This window comes from Mycothermus thermophilus (assembly GCF_041956435.1).
Source record: "Mycothermus thermophilus strain CBS 625.91 unplaced genomic scaffold VTJ04scaffold_4, whole genome shotgun sequence".
NCBI lineage: Eukaryota > Fungi > Ascomycota > Sordariomycetes > Sordariales > Chaetomiaceae > Mycothermus > Mycothermus thermophilus.
In genome coordinates, this window is record NW_027191430.1 from 311,594 (window position 1) to 329,141 (window position 17,548).

At 54.3% G+C, this 17,548-nt stretch overlaps 7 protein-coding genes across 7 annotated transcripts; 1 reads left to right on the plus strand and 6 right to left on the minus strand.

Moving 5' to 3' along the window:
• Positions 1 to 1,286: 1,286 nt before the first annotated feature.
• Positions 1,287 to 2,993, minus strand: VTJ04DRAFT_5804 (uncharacterized protein; the record flags this gene model as incomplete). The annotated part of the gene is made up of 2 exons (XM_069363959.1): positions 1,287 to 2,441; positions 2,502 to 2,993. The coding sequence occupies 2 exons, from the start codon at positions 2,991 to 2,993 to the stop codon at positions 1,287 to 1,289; spliced, it is 1,647 nt and encodes a 548-aa protein (XP_069217833.1).
• A 4,758-nt stretch (positions 2,994 to 7,751) lies between these two features.
• On the minus strand, positions 7,752 to 8,264 carry VTJ04DRAFT_5805 (uncharacterized protein; the record flags this gene model as incomplete). Its single annotated transcript, XM_069363960.1, has 1 exon — positions 7,752 to 8,264. One exon carries the CDS (start codon positions 8,262 to 8,264, stop codon positions 7,752 to 7,754), a length of 513 nt encoding a protein of 170 aa, XP_069217834.1.
• Positions 8,265 to 9,743: 1,479 nt separating this feature from the next.
• Positions 9,744 to 10,221, minus strand: VTJ04DRAFT_5806 (uncharacterized protein; the record flags this gene model as incomplete). Its single annotated transcript, XM_069363961.1, has 2 exons — positions 9,744 to 9,968; positions 10,039 to 10,221. The coding sequence occupies 2 exons, from the start codon at positions 10,219 to 10,221 to the stop codon at positions 9,744 to 9,746; spliced, it is 408 nt and encodes a 135-aa protein (XP_069217835.1).
• Positions 10,222 to 10,712: 491 nt separating this feature from the next.
• VTJ04DRAFT_5807 (uncharacterized protein) lies at positions 10,713 to 10,937 on the minus strand (the record flags this gene model as incomplete). The annotated part of the gene is made up of 1 exon (XM_069363962.1): positions 10,713 to 10,937. One exon carries the CDS (start codon positions 10,935 to 10,937, stop codon positions 10,713 to 10,715), a length of 225 nt encoding a protein of 74 aa, XP_069217836.1.
• Positions 10,938 to 11,016: 79 nt separating this feature from the next.
• On the minus strand, positions 11,017 to 11,493 carry VTJ04DRAFT_5808 (uncharacterized protein; the record flags this gene model as incomplete). The annotated part of the gene is made up of 2 exons (XM_069363963.1): positions 11,017 to 11,232; positions 11,296 to 11,493. The coding sequence occupies 2 exons, from the start codon at positions 11,491 to 11,493 to the stop codon at positions 11,017 to 11,019; spliced, it is 414 nt and encodes a 137-aa protein (XP_069217837.1).
• Positions 11,494 to 13,079: 1,586 nt separating this feature from the next.
• On the plus strand, positions 13,080 to 14,921 carry VTJ04DRAFT_5809 (uncharacterized protein; the record flags this gene model as incomplete). Its single annotated transcript, XM_069363964.1, has 1 exon — positions 13,080 to 14,921. The coding sequence occupies one exon, from the start codon at positions 13,080 to 13,082 to the stop codon at positions 14,919 to 14,921; it is 1,842 nt and encodes a 613-aa protein (XP_069217838.1).
• A 920-nt stretch (positions 14,922 to 15,841) lies between these two features.
• Positions 15,842 to 16,893, minus strand: VTJ04DRAFT_5810 (uncharacterized protein; the record flags this gene model as incomplete). Its single annotated transcript, XM_069363966.1, has 3 exons — positions 15,842 to 15,920; positions 16,226 to 16,428; positions 16,501 to 16,893. 3 exons carry the CDS (start codon positions 16,891 to 16,893, stop codon positions 15,842 to 15,844), a joined length of 675 nt encoding a protein of 224 aa, XP_069217839.1.
• Positions 16,894 to 17,548: the final 655 nt, after the last annotated feature.

Consider the following 17,548-nt stretch of genomic DNA (forward strand, 5'->3'; position numbering starts at 1 on the left):
TTGAGGATTTCCTCCAGTCCGGTTAGGGAACGATCGTCGACCGTGTGTCCTGCACTGACCTTTTGTTTTTTTTTTTCTTTTTTTGCGTTGTTGACCCGGCACGCAAACCTGGAACCCGTGCGATGGGTCGGAACTCTGGTTGACTCTGCCGCAAAGACGCTCACACACAAAGAAGACGGAAGAAGAAGCCGGGAGACCTTGCGTCTTGTTCGCCTCTTCAATGTGTGACGACGCGTGTTTGCCGTTTTAGCGCGCCCTGGGCGACGCCGGCAGTTGATTGGCGAATTGGCGATTTTGCTTGCGGCTACAGAGTCGGCTACTGTTGCTGGCCGGGTGCCAAGAGTTCAGCCACAAAGACCTGACAGCTGGATGGCAAGTGTCAAACACCTGAGGAACCCCCCTGTGAAACGGAGCGGGAGTGGCGTGCGCCAAGCTGCTTTAGCTTCTTGCCTGATCGGGACATGATCGATCAATCAGATCCACGCTTTGCCCTTGATGCTCTGCTTTGGGTTTGGTGTTGGACATGGTTCCGTGGACCGTGGCCAGAATTTCCCGATGCGTAGAATGATGAGGATCACCTCCATCTCAGCTCTTCAGCTTCACATGTCCCAGTAATCGAGGCTACAATGGGCGTTGGTGGATTACTTTCCCCCTTTTTTGATGATTGGCCAGAGCGGGGGCAGATCGGTCTGGGTCCCTAATCTTCAGGTTCCGTTTGCATCTTCCACCGGTCTGGCTTGGTCGGCCCAACAACACCATGCTGTGCGACATCTCGAGCATTCGGTAATGCAGTGCCTCGCGGAAAATTGTCGTGGGCTTGAGGAGGCGGTGAAGTTCAAGATTGAGTTTGCCATAGACACACGACATGCACGATCACACGCACAGGCGGGGAAGAGGGAAGGTTCTGGAGGAGTATTGCATCGTAGGCACTATCACAACGCGTAGCATCATGTCATCACCACGGATGAGTTACATATGACGAGACATTAGGGGCATATTTACAAAGCCCAGGCTCAAGGCCCAGCAGATGAAGTGAAATGAGAAAAGAAAAAGAGAATTCTCCTGTGACGTCCCAGTGATATACCCTTACACAATGCATCCTCCCAGTTGACCCTTCCGAACGCCTCCACGCTTATCACACCATGTGTCCATTGTCCATGACCTGTCCTGCGCCAACCATGTCTCCCTTCTCCATCAGGACCAAATTAAGATCCCTGGACCGGCATCATCAGTAGCAGGATTTGGGATGGACAGCCGACGCAAGACGTATCCGATCGTCAACCCATTTAGGCAGACTGCTTCTGCTGCACCTGGGCAGCGAAAGTGGTGGTGGGCTTCCACTTGGCCGAGGTACGGGGGGTGGTCTCCTCCATCATCTTGTCGACCTGCTCAAGCGACAGACCCTTGGTCTCGGGCACGAAGAAGTACGTGTACAGGAAGGCCAGGGTGCACAGGCTGCCCCAGACGAAGAAGACAGACGACTTCATGTCGCCGCGGTTCTCACCGACCATGTAAGGGGTAATGGTGGCAATGATGGTGTTCCACAGCCAGTTGGAGGCAGTCGAGAGACCGACGCCACGAGAGCGGATGGGGAGAGGGAAAATCTCGCCGATGACGATCCAGGCACCCGGACCCCAGGTCGAGGCGAAGAAGAAGATGAAGATGCAGATGAAGGCGATCTGAGCGTTGACGGCCGGAATGTTGTTGGCCAGAGTGCGCTCGGGGTCGGCGTCGGTCGGAGACGGATGGGTGTAGTTGAAGCCGACGGTAACACCGATGATGGCGACGAGGAACTGGCAGATGAGCATGCCCAGAGCGCCCCAGAAGAGGATGCTGCGGCGGCCGAAACGCTCGACCGTCCAGAAGGAGATGGGAGTGGAGCACACGTTGATGATGGTGAAGACCATGGAGATGAGGAAGGTGTTCTCGATGGCGCCGGTGGACTTGAGGAAGGGAGTCGAGTAGTAGAAGATGAAGTTGACACCGGTCCACTGCTGCATCATCTGCATCGAAGTGCCGAGGATGGTCTTGCGCAGGTTCGAGTTGGGCTTGAAGACGGAGCCCTTGAAGCAGGCGGCCCAGCTGCCGAACCAGGTGGTCGAGGGGATCAGCTGACGCTCGTACTCCTCGTTCGCGACGATCTCAGCCAGTTCTATCTGGATGTAGTGGGAGTCGCGAGGCTGGCCACGAAGGCGCGACAGGGCGTCAGTAGCGCGGTCGAGCATGCCCTTCTTGACGAAGTAACGAGGCGAGTCGGGCAGGCAGGCGAGACCACCGGCAAGGATGAGAGCCCAAGCGAACTGGATGGCGATGGGGATGCGGTACGAGCCAGTGTCGGGGCGGCCCTCAGTGGCGTAGACGACGCAGGCAGCCAGCATGATACCGATGGTGATGCAGAACTGGTAGCCGGCGACGAGGGCACCACGGACCTTGCGAGGGCACTAGAGGCGTAATCTGTCAGTTCTGCCATCGAACAAGACCTTCGTCAGACGCCCACTTACAATCTCAGACATGTACAGAATGACGATGGCCGACTCGAAACCGACACCGAGACCAGCAATGAGACGACCAGCGACAATAGCACCGAGAGGATCGCCCATGCCCGTGAACATCTGAATGACGACACCGAGGATGTAGATGAGGCAGCCCGAGATGACAGTCCACTTGCGGCCAATCCAATCCGCGACATCACCGGCGATCACAGCTCCGAAGAAGGTACCGCAAGAGAGGATAGAGACGATGAGAGAGGTGTTGGACTCGCTGATGGACTTGGCACCGACGCCCTCGACGGCCTCGATGAAGATCTTGGAACCCAAGACGCCATTGATATAACCAGAGTCGTAGCCGAAGAAGATACCACCGAAGGAAGCGAAGGCGCAAATCAGGTAGGCCTTCCAGGTGACAGGAGCCTCGATGCGCTCGACATCCTGGGTGCCTTGGAGTTGGCCGACGTGGGTGGCCTCGGGGGCCTCCTTGGTGTCGTGGTCGGACATTGTATGACCTTGGCCGGATCCCAGTTTGTTGTCTTGTCGAGAGGGTAGGCTGGTCGGTCGCGGAGAGGAATGGAGGTTGCACGAGTAGAAAAGGAGAAGAAAGGATCGACGAAGAAGTAGAAGAGCCCGGGTGGGAAGAGGGCGTTATAATAAGAAGCTTCCGCGATCGGGTTGGGGAAGGGATGCGGAATGCAAGGCAGATGAAATCGTTAACGAGCGGACTGGGGAGGGGTGTATGGAAGAAAAAGAAGGCACAGAAAAAAACCGTTTTTGACCCGGAAGGAAGAAGGAAGAGAAGGAACAGAGTTGCATGTGAGGTGCAGGCCGACAACAACAAACGGGAGGTTAGGTTCCAGGTACTGGGACTGTACAGAAAAGGAAGGGGAGCAGAGTTGTATGAGAGCGCATCTGGCCAATAGGAGCAGCCGAACTTTAGAGTGTAAGGACCCGTCAAAGGGTCCATTACCCCCGGCTTGGCGGGGCCCCCGCTGGGGTATTTCGCCGCTGTCTCGCCGGATCGAGTGTGTTTTTGGCCTGGGACACGCCGGAGTGTGGAGCCGCGAGTTGGCCCCGTAGGAAGGGTGCCCTGCACAATACCGCCGAGTACCCGCGAACCCCCTGTTACACTTCTTCATTTCACGACCTCTAGCCCTGTGGTGGATTGCAATGCCTTTGCCTCACCATCGCCCTGCGGCGCATGCCCTTGTACTGACTGCCAGGGAGAGGCCGGCGTCCTGAAGGTGCATTGAAGGGCAGAAAACAAGGGCGTTCCCCAGATCATGGCATGACCTTTCTCCAGATAGGTGCTACCTATGTCTCCAGAATCCCCGGCCGGGGAAAGGCCGGCGGAAGTGGTGGTCAACAATTCGCATGATTTCAGTACTGTCCTGGCTGCGTACGCAGAATACAGGTTGGCGACGGAGTGTCGGCAGAGGGCGCTCGCGGTACCAGTCACGGCTTGAGGACCTCCATGTTGCAAATTGGCCGAGTCGGTCCGGTGCCCTGCATCTTTTCGATCTCATGCCGAGATCCAGCGCTCGATTCGTCGGACACGTCGTTTTGCCCCGTGGAGGGTTGCACACAGGGACTCGGCCGACGACCAACAGGGAGAACTGGAAACATTCGGTTACGCGGGGGTACGGTAACATTACGGCTCCCGGTCACGGACGAACCCAACCAGACGGCTTCTCGAAACCGACCAAAAGCTTGGAAGGAAACTCGAACATTCATGAGACCGGAAAAGCCTCCATCGATGCATGCAAAAGTGCTGTTGACGATGGTCTCATGACAGCTCCGGCGGCCTTCTCGGCGTATTTTTTGGCAGCTGCTGTTTGTTTTCGTCCGATGAGAGGCTATGGTTTCTTGCCTCTTTGTTCTCAACAACGTGCTTGTGGATTTTTGGACATTTTTGTTTTGCCATTTTCAGACTTTTGCTGGATTTGAGGACCTACGCCGCATCCAGATCGCCACCACCGCGACACAACATGACACCGACCAGTTTGCCCCTTTGCGACATTCCACGTTTCGAACTTCCGGCAACAGAGTCCTTAGTGTGTGCCGTGATCGTGCATACCACAACCCAAACGCAGCCGTCCTCTTGAGTTCTGGCTTGATCTGTGATCTCGGGCTTCTCTCGGGCATGAAATCCCTTTCCTCCCAACCATTCCGTGACGTCCCTCCTCGATGAGCTCCTCAATTCCAGACGATGATATCCCGAATCCCTTCAGTCGCACCAGGCAGCCGGTCGCTCAGCCCATCCGCGCCATCGTCGACCTACTGCGAGGTACGCGACCTAGCTACGACGCCCGACCCACTGCGTCGTCCGGCCGGACTTCCACGCGGCTGTAATAGAGCTCAGTGTTATCGCTTGCTTGCGGCGCCGACCGGTGCGCCGGCCGAGGTCCATGCTCGTTCGGCGGCGAGCACATGGCCAGTGGGGCTTAGTAACCCCGGTTGGCCCGTCGAACCAATGCAGGGACTGTCCGGTTAAAAACGGTCCTTTTCTGGGGACCTTCTGGGCGACTAGCTCTGGGGTCCCCACAGATCCAGTCCTGAAGCAGATCGTCGATGGAAACTTGGAAGATTTGATGCTCTGTGTGGTGAATGTAGTGCCCAACAATAGCTTCAGCATCGTAAGCTGAGGCGATGCTATGGCTCTTATCAAACTTTCCTCAGTGTGACCAAACCTACGATAACCCTTCCTATTGGCAAACCACCGGAAATGACATCTGTGGCTTGCTCCAAGCGGTGCTATTGGGCCCGGGGATTTGGGTCTGGATAGGGTCCACCACCATGGACGACCTCATTTCCAGGTTTTTCTCGGTCCATGCGCCTGCCGCGGCGGTTCCCAGAGGTCCAGAAGTTCAGGTGATATTGTTGACAAGCTTTCCTGCATCCATTCCCAGTTCCCTGGGCCGAATGTCCCAGGACCAGCTCTCGGTCGCGATGGCAACCTTCTACCGGTACCTTGGCGCCAGACACTTCGCCTCGAGTACCCGGATGTATCTCCTACCTAGCTGTTCTCTTCCTCGTCTCGCAGATGGTTTCTACGTATGCACCGTCCTGTCGGCGCGGTGCTCGGGCCAATGACCACCTCGCCTGTCATCATACGTGAGTAACCGGTCCGTTTGGTCGCACTACCTCCTGCCTCCGAGTCCAAGTAAGCTTCGAGTCCTGCGGTGAACCTGGGTGCATGTAACATGCGCCGTAACGCAACACATGCTTGTCAGGTATGACCGGGTATGCCGCAGGCCTGCCACGTTCCACATATAGTATGTCGAGTACATACGTCCCCAAGTTTGATGGCCCTGTCATCCACTATGCCCAGTGCGTCCGCTGTAAGCGACGCCCAAGTGACAAATGGTTGTCACATCATCAGGCCAGGTAGAAAGCCGAACTGTTTCCTGAGTGAACGTGCGGGCAAGACCCTGTCTGTTGGTGCATGCCCGTCGCTCCGGGGTGGTGTATAGTACGGAGTCGTGCAACACCAAAGAACCGGCTCCCCTTCCAACAGGTCTGCACCGTTACATCCAGCGTCCCGCACGACCACCCAATGGGCCCCCGTCCGGCACCGCAAGAAAGGACCGACGCCGGGGCCCCGCTCTCCTTTTTTCTGGGGGTTCTGGGGATCGGGCCGAAAGTCTCCGCACGAAACAACAAATTGTGCATCATGTGGTTGGAGAGAGCTCGGACTTGAAGCTTCGAACGGCCAAACCCTTCGCTCAACGTTCGAGGGAACTTTGCAGACCGCCAACTCGGTCAGATGCTCTTTGCCGACATATGATTCTTCGCCTGGTGCTGTTCACCGCCTTGCTGAAGATAGCGTGGCTATGATGAAGTCGACAGTCGCCAGAGGTAGCTCCGAGACTATAACTGAGCTTCTCCTCAGCTACCTCAAGCAAGGTCAACATTGCAACGTGAGGATGGGCTCAGATTCCAGCCGCTCCGGGTTGCCCATGTTTCAGAATGCCCAGTAGTCCGAGTTCAGGAGATACCTAAGTTACCAACACCGGCTTCGCCCGAATCCGGCGTCAGCGAGTGCTTCATCAAACTGGAAGAACATCAGCCATTCACGGCCAACCCGGTGTGAAGGCGATCTTAGGTCGGCCGTCCTCAGCGGCTCTGCGTGATATTAGTTTGGCGGTAGGGCCATAGGGTACTACCCAGATCTTGTCATGTCAATGATCCCGAGGCCACGGGAACACAGAACTTGGCATCTGCCAAGGAGTGGTTCATTTCGGGACGAAGCTTGATCTAAAAACATGGGATGGCTCGGCAACTGTGCACTAGAAGCGGAGGTGCTGTTCTCGAAGCTTGCTGGGATATTAAGTGAGTGTCGACACATATCCGGGTTATTAGTGACACCTCCCCCCGTCCCCAAGACTTTCATCGCCCAAGCCATAAGTATCAGTTCCCGCGACACTGTCTCGGAGAAATCCGCCATCCTAGACAGTAGACCACAAGATCCGTGAGTCCTTGGTTCGGACTCAAAGACGCCTCTCTAGCTTCGTCCCAGATCACAAGACCATTGCAGAATGACGTGTCTCCCACTACCAGTAAGGTAATCATTATGTGTTTACATCCTAGGTACTTAATTGGCGTTTGGACGCACAGGTCTTGTGTTGGATGTGCCAAAGTCCTGCATTTTCTCGATGCCAGACATCCATCCGAGTTGGTTGAGAGAGGGGGCGGGGAGGAAGGATGACCGGATAGGTGGTCGTCTTGTCTTGCATGGTCATTGTCCGATGAGGCGCTGATGGCAAGGTTTCCACACCTCACCGAGCAAGGCACGACGACTTGTGATCCATGATGGCCCGTGACGCCGGTTCGTTTTGTTCGTTCATGCATCATACGGTATCAATAATCAATGTTTTCAATAATATTGACCCCGGCAATGTTCCAACAAAGCCATTGCGGCACTCGTGTCACATTCCGGTTTGGCTTCAAACTTAAGACTGCTAGAAGGCAGTTAATTTTCGACCCCACTCCCACGACGTCTGATTCACTTGCTCCAAACATGCCTGATACCAACTTCAACCCAGACGAGAGGATGTATTGTCTGTCTAGGTAAAATGTCCTGGCTTGCATGGATGCTTCCAGCCAAGTCAATATGGGTACCAACGGAAGCACAGTCCCTAGCCAAACAACCGACACCTTAAAAACAAAATGGGAACTTTCCGCTTGAGCCCAACATTCTCCCCACCCAACATCACAATAATCTCATCCCTCACACCTCGATTACCCAGGTCCACGACATTCCTATTCCTCTTCTTGCCTGGGAGGAATCAAGGCCCCGCCAACCTTCCACACAACAAACCCCACAGCCACCACCAGCAGCATTACATCCAGCCCGATCCTCCCCCAACCCCGTTTAATCTTCTCAGACCTCCGCCATGCCGCAAAGTCGTTGGCGGCTTCGGCCAGCAAAGCCTGCTCTTGCGCCACTTTCGTACTAGCAGGGCCGGGGCAGAACGCGCTTTGTGGGAAGACAAAGACTGGCGGCCGGGGTTGCTGCTGCTTCTGCCAGTCGTGAGACCGGGGTTGGCTCTGGCTTTGGCCGGTGAGGATGCTGATGGCGTGGTTGTGGAGGGTGGTGGGTGTTGAGAGTTGGTGGTTCTGCTGTTGGCTGGGACCTTGATGCTCCCGACGCTGATATTCTCTGTCTTGCTTTGAGGGCTCTCCTCGCCTGACATTCGCGTCGGCAGGCTGGTCACCCAGGAAAATGGCGTTGGCGTCGAGGGCGGGGAGGTACGCGCCTGTGATGGGAGCCATGGTGATGTTGACCCCTCTTTCTGACAAGGTAATGGATTGAATGACGTCGTCCCGACACGTAAGGCACCTGCGCCTGGATTGATGTTGCTGTGGGTTCGGTTTCTCACGAGACACCGTTCTAAAGACTCCAACGGAGGATTGTTGTCTGCTTCAAGACCCTTCTTCGACAACAATGCTCTTTGTACTTGGGGATTCAGAACAAATGCGTCTCAGTTTGCACATCATGTTTCACAGCCCTGGGTTTTTATCAAGGACGGTTCCCCAGAGCTCAGCCTCAGCCCCGAATGCCAAGGGAGGCACAATGCCCGCTGTCTGGTCAGCTGGATCAGCCACTCCTGCGGCACAACGGCGCGCTTACACGTTTGTTGCCTGGTCGGGTTTAAAGCTAGCGTGAAGCTGTTTTGTCTGGCCATTGGTCCGATGCCCGAGCCCGAGGTATTCAGGACGACTTCGAAAACCGATAATCCGGTCGGGGAGATGGCAGTTCTATTGTTGGTCTAATACTGGATTGTTTTCCATGCTTTATTTACCTCAGCAATCTGATCACATTCCTGACACCCAATGGTTCCGGGATTACCATCAAACAAACTTTGTTTGGTTTGGATTGTGGTGCGGGGTGACGCCGTTGGACCTTGGAAACAACCCCGCACAAACACACACGAACCTCGTCGTGAGTGAGTTGTTGCCTTCAACCGGTGGAAAGTGGTGGACTTTTGGATGCGCAATGATGTCCAAATCCCATGGCCTGGCGTTCCAGATTTGCTTGATGCATGCTACCAACAGTATTACGGAGTAACAAATCCTGTTGCTGCGCTGTCGCATGTACATGCTATGAATCCTGTTCCTTTCTGTTGGGGGCCAACCACTTTAATTAAACGAACCGGCAGTGTCGCGGCGCAGCGCTTTGTTGCAACTGAACGACTTTGTGAAAGCGAAAGGAAGCTGCGCATTCCTTCTTTGCACCAACGGGTGGAGGATTGGCCGTGCCGAACCTTATTTTGACGTCGTGTTTCGCTTTACATCTTCCCTTGGTTCAAGACAAGTCAGGGCTCACCGATGTGGTGTCTTGGATCATGAACGAGAATCACCGGTGGATGGCAGTGTTGACGTACGAATACCCTGAATCTGGGATGACCTTGTGTGGGTAGAAAGCAGCGAAAGAATCCATTGGCGCTTGATAGCTCGCGAGAATCCTAATCTTTCCTTCATCCATGTGATCCCGCGAAATACAGGTATGAGTCGTTGGAACCGAAGTCTAAGTGAGAGCCACGAGTAACCCACCTAGCCAGTGTCGAGAGTCACAACTTCTCCTTGAGCTTGTATTTGAGAAACACGCGCCTTGACGCCTCGAGCTCACTCCACTTCTGACTCCTCAGTCATATCACCGAACCTCCGGAACCCATTGACCGAAAGGCCCCAACCCAAATCCATCCCAAAAGTGCCATGTTGGTTAATATGTGCCCAGAAAACGTGTTGTGCTTAATCCCACTTGATCCAGCGCCAGTCGGCGTAAATGACCCCAACGTCGAGGTTGGCAAGCTTTCCGAACGCAGCAGGACTGAGGTTGATCCCGCCCCTGACGCAACCTTCGCAGCGGTCGACGATGGTCACGTCGACGCTCTTGCCACCGTAGGTGACGCGAAGGATGTTCCCGCAGCGCGGGTTCTTGCTGGGGTCGTTTCGGGGACCATACCGGTCGAACTCCTGTTATGGAAGCAAAGATGTCAGAAACCAACAAGAAAGGCGACAGGCGAAGACGGAAGCAAGGACTCACTTGCGAGTTGAGTGCGGCCACCATGTCGTTTTGGGTATGCCGCTTGCCACAGGCACCAAGGCCTGGGTAGAACCAGGTGACTTTTCCGATACCATTGGGGGCGACCTCCTCGGTGTCGGTGGGAAGAGCGGAGGCAACACCCAGAAAGGCGGCCGAGGTGGCGAGAAGAAGAGTTAACTTCATGTCGTTGATGATGTTGTTGACGGATGAGGCCAGGGGCTTGTGGGTTGAGAGTGGATTGTTGAGAGTTCGAGGAAGTGTAGTAGTTGATGGGAAGTCAAGGACTGTTTGGTGGTGGGAAGAAAAGGTAAAGACTGAAGTCGAGAGGGAATTTTAAACTGTATATACTCGTGGAGAAATCCCACCATCCGAAACTTTCAGGGTCGACTGGTTTACACATCACCAAGAACCTTAAGTGCAGCCAAGTGAGTAAGGTTTTGCACTCTTAAACGAAAGACAGCATCCCATCTCATTCCAGTTTCTGTACGTGTCTCAGAGCAACAGCCCCAAACAGCTGTCACTTGACAGACATTATGATTTCCCATCGTCGACGTTGACGCCACGATGCCATGGCCATCCTGAAACTGTGACACACAAGATAGAGATCGTCGCGCGTGGGTAGGGAATGAAGAAACGAAGGCTCAGTTGAATAAAAGACTAGCTAGCTAGGAAGTCTATCCTCTTAACCCCATGGGACCCAACGAAATACAGAAGTGAGGGCTCGGAGCCGAAGTCCGAGAGCCACAGCTCCCTGACGTGGCCAGCGTCAAGCAACCGAAGCATCCTCCCAAGGCCGTAATGTGTTGTTTTCCGTCGCCGCGAAACAGACTTTGAGACCTCGAGCCCAGAATCAGGTTCCGACCCCTCAGTTCCTGTATTAACAGAAGCCAGAAACTCATTGAACGAAAGAACCCCAACCCAAAGTGATCCTCCCCAAACGCCACGTGTATTGCTGGTTGTTCATGGCACGTGGTCTGTTTAGATCCACTGCCAGTTGCCATAGATGACGCCCGCATTGAGGTGGGCAAGGCGCTGGAAGGCGGCAGGGCTGAGATCAAGACCGCCCCTAGGGCAACCAGGGCAGCGGTCGACAACGGTCACCTCAACGGACTTGCCATTGTAGTTGGCACGAATACGGCGGCCGCAGAGAGAATTCCGGTTAGGATTGCCGTTGGGAGTGTAGGGGTCGAAGTCCTGTATAGTAGAACCAACGTGTTAGGAATAAATCATCGAAGAAAAGGTGGCGAGACGACTTACAGCCGCGTTGAGGGCAGCGACGAGCTGGTTCTCACTGTTCCACTGGCCACAAGCACCCAGGCCGGGGTAGTACCAGGTGAACTTTCCGTCAGCCCTGGGAGAGAGTGCCTTGTCGGCCTCAGCGGTGGGAAGAGCCGCGGCAGCGCCCAGAAGAGCGGCCGAGGTGGCGAGAAGGAAGGTGATGGTGTTGGCGAACATCTTGATGGTGTTGTTGGGTTGGGTGTAGGTATGAGTTTGTGGTTTCAGAGGAAAGCCGGTGGAAGCCTGAGGAAGATCGGTGATCAAAGAGGAGTGAAGGCTTGTTGGTTGGAAGAGGAGGAAAGGGTCGAGGTCAGGAAGAAATCGAGGGTCTATATACTCGCGAAGTGAGGCTCTAGAATCATCACCATCTGAAGTTCCAAACCTCACCGACTTCCAACTCACAAAGGACCTTACTCACGCACATACCAGGGTCGGAGTTTTCCAGACTCCAACAAAGAGAGGTATGCAACCTCCTTCCACATCTTGAGCTGGTTTCTGAAGTATTGGATCACATGGGTATTACGTGATGCCGTCTCTTCCTCATCCCAAGGTCAGTAAAGCGCCGAGAAGAACAAGGTTAAGGTTCAAAGTTTTCCTGTAGATGGCAGGAACCCAGGCAAACTGCGGTCTGTGACGGATCACTGAGGTTTGTTGAGCTGTTTCTGGAAACAAACGGAATGCAACCATCATGATACCTACTTGAGCACGAAGGATTCATGATCATACATCTTGGTCCACGCAAAGTGAAAACTGAATGCAACCGTCATGACACCCGAAGACGAAGGATTCACGACTAGACATCTTGGTCCAGGCATCATGAAAACAGAATGTAACCGTCATGATATTACCTTGGACGAAGGATTTGTGATAAGACATCATGACTAGGCGGTATGACTATCGACGTGGACGATTTGCTTTACATCCATTCAGCCGAGTCACAGTCAAGACAATCGGTGCTAGTCACCTTGTGCCGACATCAGGGGATAGTGAAGCTTTTTTTCAAAATCACCTTCTTCATATGGAAGTGAAGAGCATTTACTAGATGTGCTGTTCCCTTGAGGCCTGGCTGGTTCTAGGTATGGCGGATGTTGTAGGTCAAAATTCTTGAATCCTTCAGCACGAAAACGTGACCGAGGCGGTCGATGACTCAAGTCCTTGAACCGGACAGTTCATTCTATTACCTGCTCCATCGCCCAACACAAAATAAAGTACTTTAATTATCACCACAGCATTCTGTAAGGATCATTCTCTTCGAGGTTTGAGTTCTCTCGGTGAGGATGTGATTTCCAGGCCGGGGAGTGCTCTTACTCATATCAAGGCAAAGCATGCCAATATTCCAAAAGACAATGCTCGCCTGCTCGTAACATCGAAGTCTTGATTCGTTGATTCGTTTTCAGGCAAGGCTGCAGACACAGCCTCGGCTGTCATAAGCAGTACCTTGTTGATCCTCGAGGACTGATGTAAGCAAATTCCAAGGACCTTTCCAAAACGGGACGCCAACGAACGTGCATGTAACCTTAACAGCGAGATAGTGTTCCAGAGGATGGCTTTGGTCTAGTGGCAGCCTGCTGAGTGGAGTGAGTGCCTGACGCGCTTACGAAGCCATCGTTAGAGACGCGTTTGCAGTTCAAGCGCTTGTCAGACAGCGCATGAGAATTGCCGCGCCAAAGCCACGTCTTGTACTACGTACGCCACGACGAACGATTACGTTTGATTCCAATTTTTCTTCATTTCACAACATCGTCAACGTCGTCGCCGTCGATATGGACTACGAGAGCCAGCATTTAAAGGCCAAGTTGGGCTCTCAAGGGGCTCTTCCAACTGCCAGCAGCAACTTCAATCACATCAATCACAGCTCATCACAACGTCGTCCCGCCAGGTTTATTATGGATAGTCTCGTTCTCGGAGCCCTTTGCCTCTTTCTCGGGCGGTCTCTCGTCCATGCCATCCCCCATGGCAACACCCCCAAACCCCAAACCCTCACCTACCCGGGGGAGAAGATCACCTGGACTCCATGCGGGAACATTGACAACCGCCTTGTGGAGTGCGGCAACCTGACCGTGCCCATGGACCACTTCAATGCCACCAACAATCTCCCTGACAACAAGCACTTCAACATCGCCCTTGTCCGCTTGCGGAGTCCCGACCCCAATGCCACCGTCAGCATGCTCCTCAACCCCGGCGGTCCGGGAGGCTCCGGCACCAACCAGATCTTCGGCAGAGGCGCCAAATTGTCCGCGATCCTCGGCGACGCTCCCGGCACTCCGCACCTTCTCGGGTTCGACCCCCGTGGCATCAACCTCTCCACCCCCTTGGCCTCCTGCTTGCCTCCATCAGCGCACGAAAACGCCGAGTTGCGCTACAGCATCAACGCCAGGGTGGGTTCCGTCCGCGCTAAGAAGCCTTTGGAGGACAGTGGCGAGCTCTGGGCATGGACGCGGGCGCGCGCCCAGGCGTGTGCCGACGCCACGGGTCCGCATGGAGCGTATATCAACACTCCTCAGACGGCCGCGGATATGGCTGCCATTCTAGATGCTTTGGGTCAGGAGAAGCTGTACTACTGGGGCTTCAGCTACGGCACGCTGCTAGGCGCGACTTTCGCAACCATGTACCCAGACAGGGTGGAGCGGATGATTATTGATGGCGTCGCCAACCAGTTCGACTGGTACACCCAGCAGCTGGATGCAGAGATGATGACCGACACAGACCGGGTGCTGCTGGGTTTCGCCAAGGAGTGCGTCAAGGCGGGGACTCCGCGGTGCGCGCTGGCGGAGCTGGCGGGCACGGGCCAGGAGCTGTTCGACCTGATCCTGAGCGAGCTTACTAAGCTCAAGGACGACCCCATCAGCGTGTACGTCGATAACACGACATACGGCGTCCTTGACTTCTGGTCGGTCTTTCACGATGGCATCTTCCCGATTTTGTACCGGCCCGCGAACTGGGCAGAGCTGGCGCAGGTTCTGGCGGATTTGTTCAAAGGCGACCCAACCGCGGCGTTCAATGCCTGGGGCCAGTCGCATGCTTGGGACTCGCTCGGTGACGGGTTCAAGTTCGTCAGCTACAACGATGGCGTGTCGGGCCCTGAGTCGTGGACCGTGACTAACCGTCACGAACTGGTCGACTACCTGCTGCCTTTCTTCAACGGTTCGGTCTTCAGCGACGGCCAGCTCGAATTCTACTTCTCCAAGCAGGCCTGGGCGGTTCCCAAGACACACACATACAAGCCCCGCCCTAAGGTAAACACCCATCACCCACTTCTCGTGCTGTCGACCACCTACGATCCCGTGACTCCGCTCGTGTCGGCGCGCAAGGCGAGGGACACGTTCCCCGGGTCCCAGCTTGTCGAGATCAAAGGGTATGGCCACTGCTCACTTGCTGTCCCGTCGATCTGCGCGGCCCAATACATTCGCGACTATGTCCGTCACGGCAAGCTGCCAGAGAAGGAAGTGCAGTGTGAGAGCGATGGAGACGTGTACTTCCCGGAGCTTGAGGAGACGGCTCTCAGGCTCAGGGATGTGGCTCCCGATGATGATGAGGCACGTCTGCGCGCGGCTCAGCTGGAGCTCGCCAAGGAGAAGTGGCCATCGATGTGGAAATTTCGGTGATAAATTAGTTTGGCTTCTCAACGGCTAAGGATACATTGAGCACCACATCGTCTGCAGGTTAGGGTTAGAAATGTTCGAGACATACATTTTGTCTCTTGGATATTCAGGAATATGATGTCTTCCTCTGTTGCTTTCATTATGTTATAGACTTTATGGAGGAATAGACTAAGATATTGTTATTAGCATTCACTCTTCTTCCTGACCGTCCCGATCAATTCGGTAACTGCTCCTGTTCAAGCATGTCGAGAACCACGAGGAGTTGGTCATGAAGAGTTTGACTTCCCCATAGTGTATTCCTAACGCAGCGATTGACGGCGTTGTAGTAGTAGAATCCCCCCAGTGTATTGACTCGGTCCAACAGCTGGGTTGCTCTCTGGAAAATAGCTGCATAGGCCCACGTATCCTGGGGATCTTTGGACAGGCTATCGAGGTGTTCGGCGGGGAGACTCTGTTCTGTCATGAGTCCGATCAGAACTCCGCCGAGGGCGAGCATCCGCGCCCTGTTTAACATGTTGGTCATTTCAAAACACTGTAGTGATTCTCTGGATGGGAGTTTGTTCGCCACAAAGACTTGGCGGTAGGAGATGGCACCGGCCTCCTTGGCCAGAAAAATGTCATCAAGTGTCAGGACACCTGGAAGCCATGGTGTATCATGCAGCTGGATTGCTGCCAGAGTAATCGCCCATGCGAGCCGGACTTTGTCGTAATGAAGAAGCGGTTGAGCCAGCATTTCCTCTGTGAGAACGTCCCTGAGCGACACGAGACACCAGCCCGTTCTCCCAGGGCCGACATCGTCAGCACTGAACACAGAGACCATGGAGGCTGGTTCGTTGAGAGAACCGGGGGCCAGGAGAATGCCGTGATGCCCTCCCTCATTCTTTGTCAGGCCCACTCGCAAAGCATGACAGAGATCTTCGATCCTAGCGTTCGGCGGGGTAATGGGAGGGCGTGGTGCGGTGCTGATGTTCGCCCAGATAACTGCGGCAGAAGATGGCAATGCTGGAGATGTGAGCGATTGCCAGTGGCAAGTACGAAGTGCAAGGCTTTTCCAGAGTTGCACGCCTTCTGGGGACCGGCTTCCTTCGCCATGACTTTGGAAGTCCAACGAAACAACGATCGTCGAGTGCGGCAATCGGCTTATCATTTCAGAAGGCGTATAAAGCACATTCAGTCGAGACCACCGGCAAAGCCTCTTGATCACATTGGGGTCGCTGTTAAGCTGTAGGCCGACTTGGTGGCGGCCGGGACATGTACACTTCTGAAATCCCGCCGCTAATGCCGCATGGATGGAACATGAGACGGACTGCAGAGCGAGACAAACTCTTGACATGCCTCGGGTTTCGCGTGCTTGGTCAAGTTCAATATTCAGGTTTACGAGGCTCTCGAGACTGCAAACGCCGTATCGGAGTTGGTCAAGAATCTCTTTGAACTCGTCCTTGCGGAAAATGAATGCAATCCGTGCCAGAAGCCGTTGGATGGGTGAATCTAGTTGAGGCGGCTGGAATGTCTGCATGGTCACCAAAAATGAGACAACCACTCTCATATCTCATGAATGATAAGCAGGAGCGGTTAAACGTACTTTTGCATCAGGGTCAATACCCATCTTCTTTTTGAGAGTTTTGATTGCATCTAGCATATCCTCCAGCGTCTCCGAGAAAGCTGGTCCACCCCTTAACAGCCGAAGATTGATTCTCTGCTGCACGCTTGCGTCTCGCCACGCATCCCCGAGGGGATCTGCGATGAGGATCTCGATTTGGCTGTTGGGCACGAGTCCCAACAGAAGCTTTTCGCAGACATTCTGAAGCCGGACATATTCAACATTGAGAGTCCGAATGCGGCTGCGAAGTTCGCGAATGTAGTAACGCCGTCGCAAGATGTGACTGTCCTCGATGAGCTTGACATAGAATTGGCACGCCTGGACAATGATGGGGACGCTGCCCAGAACGACGCCAGCTATTTCAAACCCGGACATTGTGAGAATGCCGTGGATATCGATCGATATGTGCTCTTGGGTGTGAGAGGGAACAGCCTTGCGTATGATGCTGGCCAAGGTGTTTCCCCCACCGGAAAAAAAAAGATGAGGCACTTCGAGTGGTCTTGGATTACGTTATTACCCAGGAATCCTTCCCAGATCTGCCCGCCCACACCAGCCTCAAGCCACACCCACTCCGCTTCTCGGCAAGCATGGCGGGGATGAGGGTGACAATTTCTTCTCAAACACGCTTGGTCTTGGTTGCTCTCAACTGCCTCACATCAACAAAGTGCCAGTCTTACAAAGCCTAGCAGCCATCAATAGGTACCCTCTCGACATGGAGCCCGCTTCAAAGTTCGATTCCGAGACGGAGCCCGAGTTAGAATCGTATTTTCGGCCTAGTCCTGATGACTCTCGACCGATATCTCATGCCTACATGGCATGCATGGATGGCTTCACGTCACTCATGGATGTCGTTCAACGGGCAGCTACTGATGAAGCGCAATCTGGCACACACAAAACTGATGCGATCAAAATCCGCGAGGAAATCGTCATCCAAAAAACGCGGCTGTCAAACTGGATGGCGGCCATCGACGCGTTCCATCATCGCCAGCCTTTAACCCTAAGCGATGCCTCCCACATTCAGAATCAAGTA